The following is a 24,082-nucleotide window of genomic DNA, read 5'->3' as shown; positions in this document are numbered from 1 at the left end:
AAAATAAATGAGCAAATTTGTAACCACAAATGGTCTATAACTGTATACATAGACAAGGTTTTCATAAAAGGATCTTCAGTCAACTGCATACAATACTGTTTTCATTTACCTATATTTACACCGTCTACAAACTATCATGTAAAACTTATAAGTGTCTTTAACAATATAGTTCATATTTATTTCATTGAAAAGTTCCTACATTAACCTTCTTTTGTATAATATCCCTATAATGCTTAAAATATAAATTTTACCTACTACCTCACATTACTAAAACTAGGTAACACAACCTAATTATCTAAAATTTCCTTAGTAAAGATTTTTCAAAGTAATGTACGTGTGGAAATAAAAAACATTGCAGTTATCCCTCCAAATTCGCTGCAGTTAGCCTGCCTCCACAAATCCTCAAGAACTTGAAAAAATTCAAGGAGACCTCCTATAGGTCAGGCTAGATTTGGCTTACAACAACAGGTAGTTTCAGTGACATAGTACCTGTAAACTGAACTTATCCTTCTCAAATTTCCTTTAGAGCTACCAAGTAATATATAATACATCTACACCTACACACACCATTGGCCTTTCCTTCATTCTAACTATGGCTAAAATCAGGAGCAAAAAAGTTTACGGTCTCACCGTCATACAAAAATACGGTTCAGTTCCATGGACAGTAGTAAATACTGCCTCTACAAGAACTACTGCCTTGTGTTATGCTTGTTTAAAGAATTATATCATGGAAAAATGTATAGTTCATTATGATAACAAAGTTGTGACACCTATGAATTTTAAGAGAATATGAAGAGTAATAAGGAGAAAAAGGCAAGAAATAAATTCACGTAGCCTGCGATGAACTTTGGTCATTGTAAGGATTAGCAAATTTTTATATACCCTATCATAAAAAAAAACACTTGTTAGAAAATATTTGACAAGACAAAATTAACAGTAACAGAATACAATTGACTAAGTAGCAGCATGCTTTGGGCCAGTGTAATGATGGAGTAAATTTCTGTACACCATTCCACACAAATAAGAATACTGCAATGGCGCAATAATTTTTTTAAAACATCAGTAACGAGCTTATTTCTGTCATAATTTTTGCTGGTATACAATAAACAATGTACCCCTATTACAGTACATAATGCAGTATGTTCCAGTATGCTTCATGTACATAGCTCTTGTTACATCACTACTTTACAGAGCTTATGCTAATAATTATCCTAACTTGAACTGTTCTTGGGTGTAACCTTTTTAATAATCTAAATTTTCCTACATGTATATATTTAAATGATAAATTAAAACGTGTATAGCCCATGCATTTATACCTCCCTAAACACCTTTAGTTTTCTTTAATATCTATACCCTATATGAGTCATATGCAAGTTTATGCAGATGGATGTATAATCCAAAAATATTACATTTAATTACAGATAAAAAAAAAGTAAGTTTGAAATGTCTGAATTTGGAGGTCAACTGTACAGTTTAAATAGCTTAAAAGAAAATATTAGCACCCAACATTACAAAACTTGAAATTCATCCCCTACCAGTCTCCTGATCCTCTATTTGTACTCTTAATAAAAAAATAAACTTAAGCCTACAAGATTGAACTAAAATACTCCTCCAACCTTCCTTAGTCTAAAGAACTCGTATTTCAAAAAAGTTATGTACAGAATGCCCTATCTTATGAATGGAAGACAAGATCTGAATTCTTTCACATTTCTCATCTATTCTCAAAGAACAGACAGTGAATACATTTCTGGAGCTAGACAAACATGCAGAAATGACTCAATTATTCATATGCTCATGAGAAAAAAACATTAATATATAAAAGTAAGTAATCTTTTTGTTTAATCTGATCATCCTATAACCACAAAATGTTAGTAAGAATGATTGTAATAACATTTCATGAAAAATATTTCAGTTTAATGAGTCAACCTCTCAAATTCTCTTAGTAATTACATACACTGTACATACCATAAAATTCTAGCTACATGACTTTATAATTTTCTCTAATCATACAAATGTCTCAAAGACTAAATGTAGAAAAGATTATTTCTTTAAAAAAAGATACACATATATATAGTAAGGCCATCAATGTGACATAAAACTCAGCATAATCTTAACTGTATAATGGAAATAAAGAAAAGGAAAAGGGACACTATGAAGATAATAGATATAAAAATATAAATAAAATTTCTTTGAAAGGACTAGAATGACAAGTACTGTATAGGTCAGCAGTTTCACAGGGTAATGAACAGAGTGAAATAAAACAAAAAAGCTAAGAATGTTTCCTAAATTGTATAATGATATGATAGAGAATTATCAGGCCCTTCTTGGACTTTTCACTTTTTTTTCCAGATCTTCATCATCGCTGCTAGTGGATGAAGCATCCGGTCTTTTTCTTGAACGCCAGGATTTTGGAGGAGTAAGGCAATCATGTATTTGGGGAAACTTAGTCAGAATAGAACCAGGAGACCAGGGTCTTTTCTCAGGTGTTGCCAAGCGCTTAGGTGACCCTGAAGAGATCAGTTCGTCAACCTGCAGCATTTTTATGGATTCAGTCCCATCAAGTTTAGTGGCCTGCAAGTAAAACAAAAGTGACCTCAACAAGAAATTATATTTACAGTATTGTTTCATATGTGCAAATATATTATGTAAACAGCCATTAACTTGAAACGCAAGCATCTTCAACCTAATAGTATAGAGAATACCAATTATGAGAGAGGAATAATAAGTGAGCAAAAGACCTACAAATAATAAATAACATAAATAAATTAATTAAGATAGTTTCTTACTAATTTCGACACAAAACAAGATTTTTCATGAAGAATTATTCTTAATATTACAATCTAAAATGTTCCCATGATCACCAGTCTTTTGTTGGTCAAACAGAAGAGGGTAGCCAAACCATATATATGCCCTCTGGACTTCAGCCTTGAACTCAGTTGCAATACTCTCTCTTCTCACTTATAAAAAGTCGTTTTAGTAGCCTCCACCCTGACCTCTGAGACTGGCAAACAGAGATAAAGCCTTTGTTGTTATTATCTGAGAGGATAAGCATTTGGTTCATGTCCTGATCCTCAAATTAATAGGACGCTCTATGTTTCCTCCATGAAAGGGATGTTCGTGCTGGTGATCCTCCTGGCAGCCAAAGATGAGACATTCTGATCCACAGCACCAGTGACATCTTTCCACCTAAGAACTGGTAACACTTTGGACTGGCTGAGCCTAATGTTCTATGATATTATTGGCACTTTTTCCCTTGCTGTTACACACTAAGTCCTGACTCAAGCTCTTATGCACCTTAGGCTCAGAAGCCTCACCAGCTTACAAAACAGGTTCAAGGTGTTTAAACACTTCGAAATAAATACATAAAATCATACTATATAATTTCTCACTTAACACAAATCTTAACTCGTCTGAAGATTCACAATGCATTCAATCATAAAAAATTACTTAAAAGAATAAGAAATATTGAGTTACCGAAAGGCTTTATGTCCTGTAAAACTCTAGATACAGACTTTACCATTCTTAGGAATACACTTAAGGTGTGAAAACAATGATGTGCTCAACAATTCAGCATCTCATCAAGTGAAACAGCACTGTTGCCTCTACTACCCAGCAAATGAGTGGGTTTCAAAATACAGGGGGGCAGAAATTGTTACAGCAAATTTTCGTTGCATAGCATTCAATTTCCAATTATTCATTCTCAAGAGTATGTATTGTATAGGTCATATATCAAACAGCAATGATTTTGCTTAGGCATGGTAATGAAACAAATATGATGCAGTATTACAATTAAATGCACAAAAATAGGTAAATAAAGAGTTTTCCATAGCAGTAAAATGATATCTGAGTCAGCCACACTGTTGTGTTAAGTGCTTGGCATATGGTTTAGTAGACAAAAATAATAAAATCAATTTTTCTCCCCATCTTAAAATAAATTGTAGGAACCTTCAGCTGTGAAACAATAAAATCCAGCAAATTGCTGGGTGCTGCCCAATGCCAAATTCAATACTGCACTAGCACTTGGGCACTATGCATGTCCACTGTTTTACTTGGCCAACCATTCAGTGTTTCTCCTAGTGAAACAAGACTGCAGCTTCTGTCACTGAGTAAATGTGACTTAAAGAATGTGACCATGGAGATCACCATGGCAAATTTTAACCTTGCAGTAATGGTCAATAATCTGCACTACTATACCACTTAACCTACTCTTTGCAATCAAAATCTTTAGTATGCAAGCCCCATAGAGTTTTATACCTCCAGTCCTCTTAAAAGAAGGCTGTAATAGCAACATTGTTTATTTTGCTTTATCTCAAGCTTACAGTGCCTTATTGCTAAGTGAATAAGTGACAATTAAGTAAGGCTGAGAGGAATAGTTTAATTTACGTACCTTCAAAGCCATTAATTCCGTATTTTCTTGTATAGCCATTTTTCTAATAGCAGTTTTCCTCATAGGTTTACGGGCACTGGAGTCCTTTCTTAAAGTTTTTCTTCTCTGAATAGCACTATGGACTGCTTCCTTTATGTCTCGAACCCAATCAGTGCTTGTTCCATGGTCTGTGCAGAATAGCAGCATATCTTCTGATTTACATTTCAACTGAAAAACAAATTAAATTAGTTCCTGAAAGTCTAACAACATAAATCTATAGAATCTTACTTACCCAATCATATTTTAGAGTGAAAACTGAAAATAAAATATTTTTCTTCCAAGCAATTAATGAATTCCAGCCACATAGTATTTTATGCAAGAATTCTTAGTATCTTAATTTGGTTTTAATGGACTTGGCAACTAGCAAAAATTAAGCAAAAATAACCTTACAAACATTGTCACAATCAACTGTATTTAGTCATAAAAGTACAAACATTCTTATACCAACCCTAAAGAGGCCGCGATCACTATCAAACACTGGTATGACACAACAGTGACGAAGTGGAAGTATACAGCAACACTCGAGTGATTTTGGTTTGTAAACATCTGTCGTCTCACTGAAACTTCATTCAAAACATTTTCAATAATGCGAGTTATTTAAATAACACTGGCCAAACAAACTATGTAATTCATCTTCAAGTAACAATCTTTAAAAATATATATCATGATTAAAGGACTGTTTTTAAGTAGTACAGTATCTCCAATAATCAACAAAAATCCATTCTTGAAAGAACATGCATGAATCACTGCATTATTTGCAGCATACCAACACCTTCCCCTAATTTCTAGTATAGCTAAAAGAACTCAGTTTTTTTTATAACAGACAGTTTAATCACACTACTAAACTACAAATTTCAAATCTCACATAAGTGGACCAAAGGGATAATACCAATTATAAATTTCTTTCTTTTGGTAAAGATTACTCCCAAAACACTTCTCAGGTTTATGCATTGTTTTACTGATACTATTTGCTCCATCATTCCACAAATCAAGCCATTTATTTCTAAGACACTGCCCTTATCACTATCACACCTCTTGCTGTCTTCTCTTTTGTTTTATTTGTATGATAAGCAATAGAAGCCTGTAATGGGTTTGTGTTGAAAGGAACAATCAGGCCTCTACTGAATAAGCCTTGTTCGCCATCCAACTCATTTTACTTTACCCCTAACAGAATCAATACCTGATCAGTAGGTTTCATATAATGTATAGTTCACCTGACAGTGATCTTTATTATAATAAAAAATTACCCATTCATTACTATCGTGAGAAAACTTTTTTTTATCCCTAATTTGAGACTGCTTCAAAGCCCACTCCAACTGCTTGATTTCAAGCTAAAGACCAAGATGCAGCCTACTAAGAATCGCAGGAATGAAAATTAAAATACATTAGTGACTACTGGCTACATTTTTAAAAACAGCAATAAAAAAAAACATGAAATATTAGATGAAAATTAATCACAACTTAAGAGTGATACTTTTAAACAGAACTTAGAGCAGTAAAATAAAGTCTACCTTATATTGGAAGTACTATTCATATTTGCAGCTGGTAACTTAGTGTACATGAGGATGTCAGTGAAGAGGAAAAACAAGCGCGGTTGTGATGAGTTCCCTTTCTGAGATATCTGAAGAAAAAAGATTTCTATTAAAATTATTTATGAATTATGAGGAATTCCTCAAGCAGTCAAATTATACACAAATATGATATGTCTACTATTATAATGTAATCCTGTAATTAATAATTTTGATCAATATACAGTAAATTTAAGAGATGCAGAAAATATTTCAATTTGACAATGAGATAATTATAACAAGAACCTGCATAAATTACAATAAAGTTTTGATTCAGATAGTAACAAAGTAACAGATCAGTAAGCAAAAGATAATTTCTCTTTCAAATATTACATGTTTTGTTAATAATTTTCCAATATACTTGATTTACTTTTTGTAATACACCCTCCCTAATGAGCTGTCGTCCAGGAGCGATGATATTAGGTTGTCCATTCTTCATGGCTTCTTGCAATTTTATCATCCGCTGTACACACTCGGCCTTCTTGAGGCTCTCTTCTATGTGGCCAGCAACCTTTTCTATAGCTTCACTAGCTTCTACAAAGTAAAAGAAATTAAATTACATAAACATCTTATGCCAGTTGCCACTTCATTCTGAAAACATATTATATGATAATATCACAAGTGAAACATAAGGTTTCTTTTGCTCACTGGTTACATTCTCATACATAAAAAAGGAATGATATTAACCACTGAAAAATGAAAACAAACTTTTGGCAATAATAGTTTTTGTCATCACTTCCGTCAATTCCTACTTTGGGGATGGAATAACAGACCCATTAACTCATTCATGAGTGAACCACTACATTGACAACCCTTTCACCAACTACATTCACAAGATCATCTAAACTTGAATCAATTCATTATAGATTTGAAAACACAATAAACGTGACTGCATTTGCTCATTTTGTCATTAACTGACATAAGAAATGTACATTAGTTCATCATGATTACCATATGAATCTTATTTTAATTATAAGATTTTTTCCGTTCTCGGCAGGGTGCTGATAAGCAAAAATAACCATTAACCGAAAATCAGAGAATTGTGGAGCGTACGGCGCCGATAACCGGTTAATGGCGCCTATGTTAGGTATGTTATGGTGCCATAACTCTATTATCAGCACCTTATGGCACCGATAACCAAAACTCGGCCCGTTATGGCGCCATAAATCGTCAATTTTATGGCACTACACAAGTGCCGTAAAACCGGATCGCCATTAACCGAGCCCGCCGATAACTGGGGACTGTCTGTACTTTCATGTCCACTAACAAAGCATTCTTAACTAAAAAACCCAAAATATATATCAAATGACCATAAGCATCAAAATTCTCAATATTTTACAAAATACAGTCTGAAATTCTATTTACTGAAAAATAAAACTTGAGAACTGTAAGTAAAATCATGATTTTAAAAAACTGATGATACCTACGGACAATATTTCCATAATGGGGATGATCTTTTGGAGTGTGTTTCAAGAGCTGCTCTAGCAGCAACCGGTAACGAGGGATTCTTTGTATTGGAGTAATGAGGAGAGAAGGCAGCTTTGTCTGAACTTCAGGTCTTGATTCTTGTGTCGTTAACCAGGCCTTGAATTTTGAGGTCTTCCTTTCATAATCCTAGGAATAGGAAGAACATTAATCAGAATGTTTTTACAAAATTCTAACAAAACATTTGGTAAAGTTAAATACTATTTTGTACACTTTCCGTGTTTTAAAGTATAGTGGGAAAATATTGGTTAAATAAATGCACAGCTTTTACAGTCAGGCATTCTTTTATGCCAAGCGTAGTTAGTTGCCCAAATGATGGTGACCTATTATCTACATATCTATACTTTATTTATATTTTTCTAATCAATACACAATTAATTTACTTGCTCAATATAAATAATGGACTACAACTATTTTCATTTGATTATTTTTATAACTTCTCATTTATCAGTGCTTGACTTCTGTCACTAGAGAGAGTAAAATAAGTATACGTACTCTCTAGTGACAGAAGTCAAGCACTGATATAAATGAGGAGGAGCTATAAATTAATCAAATAAAAATAATTGTAGTCCATTATCATCCCAGGTTTTACTTCTATCAAATTCCCTCTTAAGTCTCTATATGTAAATTGATAAGAATGATGACTGCATTTGGTTTGGAAAGCCTAGCTACTATGAAAGCTCTGTGCTTTATCTCATTACCTGGTCCTAGGTCCAGCTCTATATGCATTCATGATTTTCACGATAGCTTTCGTTGTCCTCCTGTGGTTTGTACTACACTGATGCATAGAGCACTTTAATAAATGTAATAATTGCTATCTTTATTCCATACTATTTCTTCCCTAATAGTACGTACATTCATTTACACTCTACACAATTAGCTAAATCAATATTACAGCATTCAAAATTAAATAAAAAAGGTCTAACTAATTGCAACATCTTTCTAAACCACACAATGTAGTCATAAACCACTTACTTGCACTTACCACTAGTATATTGATTGCCTGCTGATAATTCTTTGCATATGATGCATACACCTTCAGGAAGGGTGCCATCTTGAGGAAGGCTGTGCCAATGTTGCCATCTTCAACACTTAGCGATTTGAACAGTTCTGTGTTCATTTCTCTAATAGGTTGTAGTTGTCCAAAAATCATGGCATGAATATGCAATGGGACAGATGCTTTCTCTAACGACGGTTTCACAAAATACTGCAAAAATCCCACAAATTACAATTAAGAATTAACATAAACACACTTTACACACAAATTATGTATGATAAATATGATATTGTTATGATACAATAAAGTTTGTTCATACTTACCTGGCAGATATATATATAGCTGTATTTTCTGAAGTCCGACAGAATTTTAAAAACTTCCGACACACGCAGTGGTCGGTCAGGTGGTTAGGTTAGTACCCATTCCCGTTCGCCGCTGGGAGGCGGGTATCAGGAACCATTCCCATTTTCTATTCATAATTTTTATTTCCACTGTCCCCTGAGGGGAGGTGGGTGGGTACTCGATTATATATATCTGCCAGGTAAGTATGAACAAACTTTATTGTATCATAACAATATCATTTTGTTCATGAAACTTACCTGTCAGATATATATATAGCTGAATCCCACCTTTGGAGGTGGGAAGGGACAGAATAGAAGGATTTTGGGAAACAAATGCATGCAGATGATTTACATCTTGGTTCCACCTGTTAGCATAGCGGACTTCGTGATTACTGTCACCCAAGTCTGCTTCTGCTTTACTAGAGTTGCCAGCGAGGTAGAGACCTATAAAGCTGGTGCACTCCAGATGATCTGTCAACGGGGGTGTGACCACAATGTGACTAGACCATATTGACCATACCATGAGGGCTAAGAAGTAAAAGTAAATATATATATATAAATATATATATCACCACCTGACCAACCTAGCCAAGTTAAGGTGTGTTAACTAAGGCTTAAGAGTTAAGAAGTCGCCGTTGTCGGCGACTCAACAACTAAATTAAGAGCTCTTCCTAACCATTTTCTACAGGATAGGATGAGTGGTACTTCTTGCCCCCAAGATTGTGTCTGCAGACACGTATGGCCCTAGCGAGCAGCAGATCTCATATGCCATCTTCACATCTCGCAGGGAGTGTGAAGTGAACACAGAGTTGCTTCGCTAAAACATGGTACTCAGGATGTTGCTGAGTGCCATGCTCTGTTGAAATGCTTCCGAGGCCGCGCCCTCACCTCGTGAGCATTCAGATAAAAAGATTTCAATTCTTTGTGCAAACACAATGAAGGAGCATTTTTGAAAGCTCCTTAACACTAAAGCCCAGGGTGTTCTTCGATATGGGCAAGTCTGGTCTTTTTCGGAACACTGCAGATTGCCCAAATGACTTCGACTTTCTTGAGTTTTATGTAGATAAAACTTGAGAGACCCGTAACTGCCTTATCGCAAAGTCTTGACTGCGGTAGTGGCAACTTAAATTTATTGGCAGAATAGCAAAGCTTGCGGTAGAGCAAACGAGATCTTCCCTTGAGCTTTCCTTAACTCCATCCACCTATGCGAAAAGCAATATTAATTGACAGAGACCTCTTGAATTCACGAAACCCGATGTCTTGCTGGATTTCGAAGAAGTTGTTGTCTGTTCACTTTAAGCTTCCTCCGAAGCACTGCCTACTTCACATTCTTTGCAGGTGAGGTAGAAGGTATCACCGAAGGTAGAGGTAAAAATTCTTTAGGCCCAATTCTGAAACAAGAGCTTGAAGAGTTCAACAGAAACGTTCAGCCAGGCGACACACCTGGCGTGCGCTGGTGCACGCTCGGCGTCCACTGGCGTGCGCTCGGCGTCCACTGGAGCGCGCTCGGCGTCCACTGGCGCGCGCTTGGCTTGCACCCGCGCGCGCCTGGCTTGGGCGCCCGCTCTTAAAAGCTTCCTGCTACTATGACTTCTTTTACGAGTTTCAGGCGACGTTCGCCTTCTTACTTCTCACTGAAACGCATAACGAGAGAGAGAGAGAGGACGTGAAGCGTCCTCTTCTATAAAGCTTCTATTTAGAGGGCGCGAGTCCTTCCGAAAGCTCCAACCCCTCCACGGGGAGACGCTTCGGCGGACGAGAAGCATCTTTCAGGATTCGTGCACGCGCACGCACTTTGGCAGACTGGGGATTTTCATCAGAAACTGCCGAAGGCACGCCAGATCGGTGGGGGTTCCTTGTAACCCTCCTTAGGCTTTCGACATGCTCCCTTTCCGGGTCCTGGGAGTCAAGGCAGAGGTCCCGGCCCTAGAGGCGAAAAAACGAGGCCGATCTGACGCACCCTCCACTACACAAGGGGTATCACTGCACTTCTGCACTTCACTTTTACTTCCTCTAAAGCAAGCACTTCGATTCTAAGTTACGAATCGAAAGAGTATCAGAGAAAGGGCAATTCCTCTACAGACACTGCTTAGGGCCCGAAGGCAACAATGCAGGGTTAGGAGTAACATTACAGAAGTAGCACTTCACAGCAATGAAGGAGAGCGAGCACCTCTCGTAGACATATTCATAGCCCGTAGGCCATACTACAGGGTTAGGCAAAATAAAGTCTACAGGAAGGTTAGCAGGTTCACTACCCTGACTTTTGTTACTGATTAATTGCGTACATACGAATCATACATCTTCCTTACGGAATTAGACATGTTTACTGATTAATTGCGTACATACGAATCATGTCTTCCTTACGGAATAGACAAAGTCTCACACTCCTTACATGACAAATCTCAACAAAGAAGCAAGACCCATACCCCTCGTACATACCAAGTGCGGATCTACCGAAGCTTTCGGTAGCCACACCCTATCTTTGCAGACAACCACGTCTGAAACTAGCCTAACTAGATTCAGATATTTTATGCAAAAATGAATCAAATTCAAATCATTTAAGATAGCTTATGGCCTAGCCACAAATCCCACAAATCCAAGTAAATAAATCAAAAGACAATTAGGATACTTAGCGGCAATGATGTTTCAAAAATCCTAAGACGGAGGTACTGAAAACAGGTGTTTTCAGCACCGGCGACAGAAAAATTATGAATAGAAAATGGGAATGGTTCCTGATACCCGCCTCCCAGCGGCGGGAATGGGTACTAACCACCTGACCGACCACTGCGTGTGTCGGAAGTTTTTAAAATTCTGTCGGACTTCAGAAAATACAGCTATATATATATCTGACAGGTAAGTTTCATGAACAAAAAGGAGTTTAATTATTTCTGAATGATAAAGGTCTGACTTCTAAGACAATATCGGTATATTCAGACTGGGAATTCACATGAAAAAAATTAATGCATACAGTATTCTGACAGGAGAATCATAATAAGGGGATGACATGGTTAACAATGGCCTAATGTTTCATATGTAGAGACCTTGCCAACAGAATACACATAAAAAAGTAACGTCCCAATAACAGGAAAATCTGAGGCAATGATGACCCTTGGTTTAAAAACTTAAGAGTGGTAAACCATTATAAATAAGATCACCAAGTGACAACATACTCCTGGGACCAGGCAAACATATTCCAGCATTGGAACCAGTAAATCTAAGTTAGTTCAAAGAGCAGAAGAGATTAGATTTTTTGTTGACATTCTCACTGATACCTGTCATCCTGATCCACTTGTCACTGCATTTGCTGTGCTCAAGAATGTTACCTGCCCCCCCCCCACAAAAAAAAATAGTTAGGGAATGTAAGACTCCTGATAAGTATGCACCTCAATTTCAAGTGATGTTCTAACCTCCTTTAGCAATCAAGAACAAATGGAAAGATAAAAATATTTACACAAATGCACCAAAAACCCACATTACTTTATACGTCTGATTTAGCAAAAAAGAAATTTTTTTTTTTTTTTTTAAATAATATAAATGGAGTTCAGCAGCAAGTAGAGTAGACCTAGATCAATACTATTGTGGGAGAGGAACAGGAAACTCTATGGATCTCCCCATTCACTAGTTACCACTACTTATTACTAGTGAAACTGCCATCCACAGATCACTAGACTGTATTTTTGTATGAAAATTTGAGAAAATTGTAAATCTGAATAGCCTCTTTTACCCTAGAAATAAAAAAATAACAACACCTTTACCAGCTAGTAGAATCATATAACCACTGATAAGCAACTTACCTTGTCTAGGGTATGTAACTGTTTCAGATAAGCCTCCTCAGAGGATATCATTTCTTGAACTATTTTTTTCCTTACACAGCTCATCATCTGGTATCAACTGCAAAGTTAACAAACATTGCATTACACAAATATTTGGTCCCAATGAAAACTGCAGTCCTTGCACTAATCTGTATACAAAGACAAAGATTTAAAACTTAAATACCAATACAGAATCCATGTACATTAATAGTTACGCTAGAAGTAAGCTTGACTATAAAAACATAAACACCAATATTCATTTAAATCTAATCTTGCACAACAGGTCCTCATTAAGTACGGGGTTAAAACTGAAGACTACTACTGCAGCCTGGTTCCTGACAGTCACCGACCAGAATATTTAACACCTTTTGCTTATGTTTATGATATGTACTGTCTTTTGTTTATGCTTTTACATTGATCCCAAGAGGCTGATACTAAACACAGTGGCCACTTTGCATGTAAACTGGTAATTAGTAAAACAGAGGGGTACGGCAGTAGTCTTCAGTTTTACCTAAAAAAGGAGGAACCCCCTTGTCTGTCCCTTAGCACTGCACTCTGGGCATTCATCATTGAAAGATGAGGCTAATGAACTTCGAGGGATATACCTAAAGCAGTAGCTATTTTACCAATAATGTTAAATAATAACACTAATAATGTTAGTGCCCTTGCCATTTGCAATTTTTGCATACAGTATGTCAGCCATTGCTAAACTGAATGTGTTGAAAACTGGGAGGCATCATAAAAAATTTGAGCTAGTCTAATCACTAGATGCGTAGTTTTTAGCTACCTATGCTAGGTGGAAAGTTACCTAGACTATGTATAATGTAACAGAAAAAATCTGCATAACTGCTCACTAATTGCACATGCACTAAAAAGTCCTAGGGGAAACAACCGACTGGACTAGCTGATCCAGTTTTGGCTGTATGTGGATCCACCCTCCAAAAAGTACTTTAACACATCCTGACACCGGAGACTGGTATCAGTCACGAGTTGTTGGTGGTGAGAGCAGGAGCTTGAGACCTCTACTCTCCTTTCGAAGTAAGTAATTTCTCCAAAGTTAGAAATTAAGGTCATATTTTAAGATTAAACAGAGGTTAATGAAAGTCTGGCTCTACGCAGTGCAAACACATCTCCATGACGCTTTCGAAATTTTTACTTACAACTCCGAATATTTAGAAGATTGATGCCATCTCGATGTTTGCGGAATCACTTGTGTCAATAAACTTCCCATTCCAAGTGCTAAATCCGCACACCACTTGTACCCATAGATGTTGGGGCACTTTCTTCACAAAAATCATTAACAATGACTTCCACCCACGACTTATCCAAGGAAACTACGATGTAATCGTATTCTTGTTTCACCAATTAAATAGGGGGAAACACTGCAGTGGATCCATTGTCATTGTGTGGATCAGCCTTATTCACTCGATATTTAATTGGTGAAACAAGAATACAATTACATCTGTAAGCATACCACTCAAAAGATTGAAGTTTCGTCAACATAATGTGATATATGAAAGTGCCATACAAACTAAAATAAGCATGTGAGGTCTTCGTAAAATGATATTGTCATGATACAATAAAGTTTTATACATACTTACCTGACAGATATATACTTAGCTATAGACTCCGTCGTCCCCGACAGAAATTCAAATTTCGCGGCACACGCTACAGGTAGGTCAGGTGATCTACCGCCCTGCCCTGGGTGGCAGGACTAGGAACCATTCCCGTTTTCTAATCAGATTTCCTCTCTTCCACCTGTCTCCTGCGGGAGGCTGGGTGGGCCATTAATCGTATATATCTGTCAGGTAAGTATGTATTAAAACTTTATTGTATCATGACAATATCATTTTTATACATTCAACTTCCCTGCCAGATATATACTTAGCTGATTAGCACCCATTGGTGGTGGGTAAGAGACAGCTAACTACTGAAATAGACAGGTAAACAACATATGTTGTAGGTATTAATAAACCTTGGTTCCTACCTAATTAGGCGGAAGACTTCGTGGCTACTGCCCAGGAGTCTGCTTCGCCTCAAGAGCCTCAGCGAGATATTGATCTATGGCTAAGAGTTCTTGTGGGTCTGCCAATGGGGTCTTATCCACTTACTCGGCAGAGCCTAAAGGCCTTTGTCATTGGGTGCTATTCCACTAACATGACAATACACCTTGTTCAAGGAGCACAACACCAATCCCGATCACCCGATCCTAACATCCATGTTAGTTCTAAAGATTGCAAGGAGTTATCCCCAAACTCCCTACAAACAACCAATAACTCGAACATAAAATCACGTACACTTTATAACAAAAAAAAAAATTTGTACCCCCTACTAGCCATACATACCCCTTGGTCCCCTACCAGCAAAGACACCAGCTGCCTCCCGTGCGACATCAGCACACTTGCTAGTAGGCAAACCAAGCACATATCTGACAAGAAGGTTTATGTACATTTAAGATAAAAGATTTTTAAGGATCAGTCTTTGCTCCAAGTCCCAGTACTGTATCTGCTGACACAAACAGACCGAGAGAGAAGCATTTCTCATAGGTCACCCTTACATCCTTCAGGTAATGAAGATGCAAAAACTGAATTGCATCTCCAATATGTAGTTCTATGATATTCCTATGAGACAATATTCTTTTGAACGCTAGCGACATTGCTCCCACCGCCCTTACTCATGAGTTTTAACTCTTAGAAGTTCGAAGGATTCATCCGGGCAATTCTTGTGCACCTCAGTAATTACGCTTCTCACAAAGAAGGCTAAGGCGTTTTTAGACATGAGTCTTTTGGGGTTCTTCACAGCACACCAAAGACCCTGTTGACAACCTCCCATCTGCTTCTTTTTCTCCAAATAAAATTTAAGAGCCCTAACCGGGCAGAGAGACCTTTCTATCTCTCTACCTACCAGGTTAGATAGGCATTTTACCTCAAAAAGCTCCTGGGCAAGGTTTTGATGGGTTCTCATTTTTCGCCAGAAATAATGTCTGGAACGAACAAAGATAGCCGCATCTCCTTTAAACCCACTTTAGAGTCCAGAGCGTGCAATTCGCTCGTCCTCTTGGCCGTCGCGAGGGACAATAGGAATAAACATTTCCTAGTAATGTCCTAGAAGGAGGAAAGATGTAGAGGTTCGAATTTGTCCGAGGCAAGGAATTTCAGGACCACGTCCAGATTCCAGCTAGGTGTTCTCGGAGTCCTTGATTTCGAAGTCTCGAAAGACTGAATCAAATCATGGAGATCCTTATTCTCTGCAATCTCCAGCCCTCGATTCCGGAATACTGCTGACAGCATACTCCTGTATCCCTTGATGGTAGACACAGAAAGTTGCGATTCCTCTCTAAGAAAAAGGAGGAAATCGGCAATGTTGGTTACAGAGGTACTGGAGGAGGACAGCTTCTTTGTCCTACACCATCTTCTAAAGACTTCCCACTTCGATTGGTATACTCGTCTCGTTGAAGATCTGCGGGCTCTAGCGATAGCGCTTGCAGCTTTGCGAGAAAATCCCCTCGCTCTGACGAGTCTTTCGATAGTCGAAAGGCAGTCAGAGCGAGACCGGGGAGGTTGTGATGAAACCTCTCGTAGTGTTGGGGTCTGAGTGGATCTGTTCTGACTTGGGCAGAGACCTGGGGAAGTCCACTATCCACTCCAGTACCTCCGTGAACCATTCTTGGGCTGGCCAAAATGGGGCTATGAGGGTCAACCTCGTCCCCTTTGAAGCCACGAATTTCCTGAGTACTTCCCCAAGGATCTTGAATGGGGGAAAGGCGTAGGCGTCTAGGCCCGACCAATCTAGGAGAAACGCGTCGATTGCAAAGGCTCTTGGATCTTCTACTAACGAGCAAAATATCTCTACCCTTTTGGAGAGGAACGTAGCAAATAGGTCTATGCGAGGCCTCCCCCACAGGGACCACAGACTTCGACACTCTTCGCGTGTAGAGTCCACTCTGTGGGAAGGACCTGATTCCTCCTGCTTAGCCTGTCTGCTCTCACGTTTTGTATCCCTTGTACAAATCTTGTGAGGAGAGTTATACCTCTTTCCTCTGTCCAGGTTAACAGATCTCTTGTTAGCTGATAGAGGGAGAACGAATGAGTCCCTCCTTCTTTGCGGATGTAAGCCAGAGCCGTGGTGTTGTCCGAGTTTATCTGAACCACCCCGCCTCTGACTACCTCCTCGAAGAATCTTAAGGCCAGGTGTATGGCCACTGGCTCCTTGCAATTGATATGCCAAGACACCTGTTCCTTTGTCCAGGTGCCCGACACCTCCCTTGCTCCTAGCGTTGCTCCCCATCCCGACTCCGAAGCGTCGGAAAATAACACTTGGTTGGGGTTCCGCAGGGCAAGGGACACGCCTTCGTTCTTCTTTAGAGTGAAGAACTTCTCCAGCGAGGACAGAGTCCCTAATAGGCTCAAATATTCCCTCGCTGAACTGTGTTCTCTCTCTAAGAAGTTCGAGATCTTTGACAAGCCTCGAGTGACTCTCTCTTGCGAAGGAAACACCCGACCCAAAACCCCGAGAATCCATCTGAATCCTCAGATAAACCAGGTTCTGACTGGGGATCAGTTGCGACTTCTCGAGGTTTACGAGTATCCCAGAGACTGTATCAGATTTCGTGTTATCATCAGTCCTCCAAACACTGGCTGCTCCGACTTGGCCCTGATCAGCCAGTCGTCCAAGTAGAGGGAGATGTGATTCCCTCTAAGATGAAGCCATTTTCGCTACATTCGCCATCAGGTTGGTGAAGACCTGAAGCTGTAGACAGGCCTCCAAACACAGAGCCCTGAATTGAAAAATCTTGCCCCCTATCATGAACCGAAGATATTTCTTCGACGAGTGGTGAATGGGGACGTGGAAATACGCGTCTTGTAAGTCCAGCGAGACCATCCAATCTCCTGGACGTAGGGCTGACATCACCGAGGAGGACGTTTCCATTCGGAACTTCTTCTTTTGTACAAATCGGTTCAGTGCGCTTACGTCCAGTACTGGTCCCCACCCCCCCGAAGCCTTTGGCACTAGGAAAAGGCGATTGTAAAATCCCGGGGAGAGTGGATCCTGTACTAGTTCGATGGCCTCCTTTTCCCACATTTGATCCACCATTTGAAGGAGCGTATCTTTCATTATAGGGTCTCTGTATCTTGCTGACAGTTCCCGAGGAGTAGAGGTTAGGGGAGGACTGTCTTCGAAGGGGATGATGTATCCCTTCTTTAGAACCGAAACCGACCAAGAGTCGGCTCCTCTCCGCGCCCAGGCTCCTGCGAAGTTCAGGAGTCTGGCGCCTACTGGTGTTTGGAGGATCTGCAAGTCATTTTTCCTTTCTTGAAGGGCCTGAAGGAAGACCTTCCTCTTTTATCAGAGCTCTTCTTTCTGGAGGGGGGACGAGCCGTTGCACCTCCACGAAAGGGCTGCTGAGGAGGACGAGAGTCCTTCTTAATAGTTGAAACTACAGGGCGACTCTTCTTAGTTGTCTGCACAAGGAGGTCTTGTGTCGCCTTCTCAGTTAGTGAGCGTGATATATCTTTCACCAACTGAGAAGGAAACAGATGATCGGACAAAGGGGCGAACAATAACGCGGTTCTCTGACTAGGAGAAACAGCCTTAGACAAAAGGGATCCATACACCGATCTCTTCTTTAGCAAACCTGCTCCAAATAGGGAAGAAACCTCTCCCGAACCGTCTTGTACTGCCTTGTCCATACATGCCAGGACGCTATGAAGAACTTCTGGGTTATTAAGAAATTCTGAGTCCTGAGACTTCTTAGCAAGTACCCCAAGAGACCAGTCTAGGAAATTGAACACTTCTAAGACGATGAATAGTCCTTTAAGAAGGTGGTTCAACTCCGAAATGCTCTATGTCGATCTGGCCGACCCTAAAGAGTGTCGTCTGGAGGCATCAACCAGATTCGAGAAGTCTGCGTCTGCTGATGCAGGGAGAGAAAGACCCATAGCTTCTCCTGTCCCGTACCAAATACCTCTCCTTCCAAGAGTTTTAGAAGGAGGCATGCGAACACTGTTTTGCCCAACTCTTTCTTCGTGCCCATCCATGAATCTAGAGACTGGAGGGCCTTCTTCATAGAAATTGCTGGTTTCATCTTAAGGAAACCAGAGGACTTTACTGTCGTAGTACTCGAGAAGAGCGAACGAGGCGAAGGAGGAGCGGCTGGGCTAAGAGAGTCTCCATACTCTTGAAGTAATAAGGAGGCTAAAGTCTTGTAGTTAGACAGTCCCTCATTTGTAGGGAACTCGTCTTCTGACACCTCTTCTAAAAAACTCGATCGAGAGGGAGAACGTTCCCGTTTGGAGGATGAGTCTTTCCAAGACCTCCTTCGATCCGAAGGGGAGGTGCTTCTGTCTGGGGAAGAGCCACCAAATTCGGACACGAGTCTAGTCGAATCTTGCCTCTTGGTCGATTTCCGACTCCTGACTCCTGACTCCTGCCTTCTGGGTGACTCCTCACTCCTGGCTCCTGGCTCCTGCCTCCTGGGTGACTCCTCACTCCTGGCTGGCGCCACACGCCTGTTGGGCTCCTCACACCTGGTTGGAGTCGTGCGCTTGGTTGACTCCTCACTCCTGTTAGGAGTCACGCGTTTAGTTGACTCCGTCTGATTGACTCCTCACTCCTGGTAGGTGCCACGCGCCCTGAACGACTCTTCACTCCTAGCAGGAGCCTTGCGTTTGGTTGGCTTCCTCGCTCTTGTTAGGAGCCCTCACTCTGGTAGGAGCTTCGCTCCTGGCAGCTGGGACCTCCATACGTTTAGAGGACCTCTTGATGGAAGGGAAGTACTCTTTCCTTCGAGGAGGTTCCTTTTTGAAAGCACTCCACTAAAAACGACGATATCTGCTCTTTGCATAGAGAGGGAGGATTCTCTAGTAGCCTCCTCTTTCTCCTCTTCGGGAGGAGGAGAAGGAGGAGGAGAGTAGTCTATGGGCTCCACGCCAACTACGGTGCAATAGGGCTCTCTTTACCCTACTTAACATCCGAAGGAGACTCCTCAGGGAAGCGTTCGGGCTCGAGTCAAGAGTCGGCGCCTTCCAACTCCTCTTCAATGGTCGGCGAGCGATCAGAATCCCTCCCAACCCGCGTCTAGGAGACGAAGATCCCGACGACGAGAAACACTCCACCCGCAGGACGCTTTTGCAATAGCGATCCCTGGCAGTCTGGGGTGTCACAGAGCCTGCCGAAGGGACACCTGATCGGTGGGAATCTCCACAACCTCCCCTTACGGTTTTTGACATTCCTTCTCTGGGCATGGGAGGGAGCTTGGAAGAGGTCTAGACCTGGGAGCGTTGTGGAGCCGACCAGACGCCCCCTCCACTACACTGGGGACACTCATATCACTGTCCACTGTACAATCACTAGCCTTACCTTGCAAAGCAGCCATTTTGTTTTCCATGATTTTGAAAGCTGCTTTTAGATCCGCAAGTTCTTTTGCTGAATCTGCAGGATCTGCATAGGTGAAGAGCTGAAAAGGGGAGAAGTGGCAATTCTTACAAGAGGGGAAGAAGTTCCCAAACTAGGAACTAGCTCATTAGATCTAGAACCACTCATACTTCTAGAGGAAGCTTTCCTCACTCTCTCTCTCTCTCTAACTTCTTCAAATAAGTAGTTAGATTCTTCCACTCTCTCTCACTCAAATTCTCACATTCCTTACAAGTGTTAGTAAAAGAACATTCATACTCTCTGCAACCTTTACATACGGTGTGAGGATCTACCGAAGCTTTCGGCAACCTCACCTTACAGCCTACATTCACACAATATCTCATCACCATTCCGGCGTCAGACATTCTAAGAAAATTCCAAAGCAAGTCCACAAAAACAGTCCACAAAAGCGTATGCCAATCCAACAATCCAGATACGTCACCAAAAGTCGGTCAAGAAGATCAATTGTCGATGAAAAAAGAAAATCCAGTCAAGAGGAACCAAAAACAATGTTGATGGTCCGGGCGACAGAGGAAATCTGATTAGAAAACGGGAATGGTTCCTAGTCCTGCCACCCAGGGCAGGGCGGTAGATCACCTGACCTACCTGTAGCGTGCGCCGCGAAATTTGAATTTCTGTCGGGGACGAAGGAGTCTATAGCTAAGTATATATCTGGCAGGGAAGTTGAATGTATAAAAATATGTTTTCAAGGCAGTTTTGAAATCCAATATGGCGGCACCCGCGTGAGGTGCCATTCGTAAGCACAGCGAAGCCACCATCTTTCCCAGCCTTTGTAGCACTCATTTCAATAATGTTAGCGTATATATGTAACATTTATTGATCTTACTCAAGATTGCAGTTGTAATCAGCAATATAAAACAACATTTTGTTGCCTCTATTAGTGAAAGTATGAAACTTCTATTCCTGGGGTCATGGTTTGAACTGAGATTCATTTTTACCTTGTAATCGGTGGTTTTATCCCTACTACCATCATAAATGAAACTCCATAGTGCTTATTTGATTGTAATTATACATGCTTTGGTCTTAATTCACTCCAAATTGCACTTGAACTACGTTGCGGTTCCTGGTTCCTAAGCACTCACTCCACAAACACAGTTGCGGGCAACACACGAGTACAAAGTTTATGAGGTGCAAAGCTTTATTCCCTTAATTGTTTACTTTACTCATTATTTAGTTTAACTTTATACTTTGTTACTTCAAAATATTTATTTAATTCATGTCTTTTATCCCTTTTTTGCAACCAAATTAACCCCCCAAAATTACAGATATTTCTGAAGTACATACAAGCAGACGACGGCAAAATGACTCATCGTTGCCGATCTAGTGGAGCTTCACACACATACGCCGACGCATTTACAAACTGATTCCATGAATTCTAGTTGTCATAGTAATGCAATAATGATAAAATTGCTCTACTATGTATATATACTACAAAAAGATATGCTAATTTCACTTATTTCCCTGGTTTTGTGTAAGTCTTATACCCAGTTTGGAGGGTAAACACATACCAATTGGCAACACTGATAAACAATTGTAGAGTGCAAAGAATGCCGTAAGTACTGTTCACAAGCAAAACTGTTGTTATTTGAGTCAGGAATCTAGTTACTTTTCAACAACAAATATTTTCAAATGAATAATCATGAATATGTAAAAAAAATTTATGCAATTCATGACCTTATACTGCTGTCTAACTATTTATTTAAATAATTATCTAGCGCATGCTTCTTCTTCTTCTTCTTCTTCTACCAAAAATCGTAGTAGTTCCCTTGGAAAAGTCATGTTTGGAAGTCATTGTTTATGATTTTTGTAAAGAAAGTGCCCCTGTGTCTATGGGTACAAGGGGTGTGCGGATTTAGCACATGGAATGGGAAGTTTATTGACATAAGCGACTCCGCAAACATCGAGATGGTGTCAATCTTCTAAATATTCAGAGCTGTAAGTAAAAATTTTGAAAGTGTCATGGAGGTAGCGTGCACTTCGTAGAGCCAGACTTTTCATTACCCTCTGCCTAATCTTAAAATATGACCTTAATTTCTAACTTTGGAGAAAATACTTACTTCGAAAAGAGAGTAGAGGTCTCGAGCTCCTTCTCTCACCACCAACAACTCGTGACTGATGACCATCTCCAGTGTCAGGACGTGTTAAAGTACTTTTTTGGAGGGTGGCTTCAAACGCGGTGGAAACTGGATCCGCTAGTCCAGTCGGTTGTTCCCCCATCGAGTGAATAAGGCTGATCCATGCGATGACGATAGATCCACTGCAGTGTTTCCCCCTATTAGGCTACATCCAAGATTACAAAAAACATGGAATGGACCACCTTCAACAATATTACCATTAAGCTACCTAGCTAGGTACTACCTAGGTAGGCTATGATGCCAGCCTTCATATTTTTATTGGTACCTACCTACTACCTAGCTATAGGTAAATATTGGGTTTGCCACTTTGGTATTAGGTACCTACTATGAACTTGCTCCTTGCAGATTATTTTTGGGGATAGGTATTAACTCCAAATTTACCATTATCCGACCATTTTCTTGATTCAATTCGGTGTTAGGTAGCTAAGTAACTACTAGGCAGTACAGTATCAATAGCATTACCGAAGCTATGCTAAGCTTACCCTAAGGTGTCAGCTTAATCACTCCTAGAACAATTTTGGGCCTCTACAAAAACAGCCTATGGTTTATTACATAATACATTAATTACATAATAACAAAAACTGAACCCTAATCATAGGTACATGCAAAGAGATGTCCTAATGTAGGAGGTGGGCCTAGGTGGGATACCTAATTTGCCTGCCGAGGATACTACTACCTAGTTTTATATGCCTTTTAATAAAATTAAATATAATTATATATCAAACTAATAATACCCAATACATGAAAAATATATAACTACATCCATAGCTATCTTATAAGTCGTTAATTAATCTTACCTTGACGACTTTATTCCGAAATGTTAACCTTGGAGGCCAGAATCTGTTTTGAATCACTTGTCCAAAACATTGACAAATACAACGACCCCAGTGTTGCCAGATCGCCAAGGTTTAATTTTAGTTCTGCAACTATAAATTTTACGTTTAAATTAATCATGTATGAGATTTTATTTGGACAAATACAAATAAATATATACATTTCTGTATCCCAGGAGGTACAGAGGACTAGTCAACGTATAAAAAAATAAATTCTTACAGTCTTTCGCCGATTATTTTCGACCTATTTATATGGCTATACTAAAAAAGGGAGCGTTTTACGTTTAAATTGATCATATATGAGAAATTATCATGCATAAATTCAAATGAATATACACATACCTACATACAGGCTGTACATGGGCCTAATAAAAAATAAAAAAGATAATTCGTAGATATGAGTTGTTTTTTCCGACAGCGGATACGGACATAACAAATGGGAGCGTTTGCTACCAAAATACGTGAAACTGCCACACTAATGCAAGGAGATATTGCTTTCAGTCTGTTGTTATGATTGTATTAAAGTTTATCGTTATCAATATTCCATTATCATTATCACCACAGTACTAAAGCTCTGTGGGATATTTTCAGAGCGGTTCAACGTAATTGGTTTCCCCTTTTCATTGCGCCTAACACTGAGCAACATTTTCCACTCATTAACGCTTCCAATGCATTGGTAAAAACGTGTCAAGACTGTATTTTAGGACACTAGTACGCACGAATTCGATCTGAAACTTCCATTTTTTTTTTTTTTTTTTTGCTTATGTCAGAAAAATATCTAAACCCAGAAAGAGGACCTAGGCCCCAGTCAGCATGAGCCGTTAGCTTGAGAAGAGGCTAATGCACTTATGATTTACTTCAACGTAATGATCCCGCTTACAGGTTTTCTTTTGCATGAATAAAAGTACTTAGTTTTACAATGGCTAATTCTCAAATCTTACCCATAATGCAACATTTTGGCCATTTTTTTGGGGGGGGGGGCGGTTAATAGTCAGGATTCGTGTGTAGGTAGGTAGTACACAGGAAGAATATTTTATAAATTTTAAATGTA

General features: G+C 39.6%; 1 protein-coding gene across 2 annotated transcripts; it reads right to left on the bottom strand.

The window, feature by feature from the left end:
* Positions 1 to 263: 263 nt before the first annotated feature.
* LOC135210057 (FYVE, RhoGEF and PH domain-containing protein 3-like) lies at positions 264 to 23,075 on the bottom strand. 2 transcript variants are annotated; one of them, XM_064242850.1, is made up of 9 exons: positions 22,996 to 23,075; positions 12,612 to 12,778; positions 8,465 to 8,686; positions 7,422 to 7,608; positions 6,365 to 6,528; positions 5,938 to 6,047; positions 4,875 to 4,989; positions 4,388 to 4,594; positions 264 to 2,571 (listed from the first exon to the last, which is right to left on the bottom strand). In XM_064242850.1, exons 2-9 carry the CDS (start codon positions 12,696 to 12,698, stop codon positions 2,314 to 2,316), a joined length of 1,350 nt encoding a protein of 449 aa, XP_064098920.1. In that variant the 5' UTR covers positions 12,699 to 12,778; positions 22,996 to 23,075; the 3' UTR covers positions 264 to 2,313. The 2 variants fall into 2 exon arrangements, with proteins under 2 accessions (XP_064098920.1, XP_064098919.1); XM_064242849.1 differs by having other exon boundaries at positions 12,612 to 12,708; positions 22,996 to 23,073.
* Positions 23,076 to 24,082: the final 1,007 nt, after the last annotated feature.

Source organism: Macrobrachium nipponense, chromosome 39, assembly GCF_015104395.2.
Source record: "Macrobrachium nipponense isolate FS-2020 chromosome 39, ASM1510439v2, whole genome shotgun sequence".
Lineage (NCBI taxonomy): Eukaryota > Metazoa > Arthropoda > Malacostraca > Decapoda > Palaemonidae > Macrobrachium > Macrobrachium nipponense.
The sequence above is the reverse complement of the archived record's forward strand: the minus strand, read 5'-3'. Positions and strand labels throughout refer to the sequence as shown.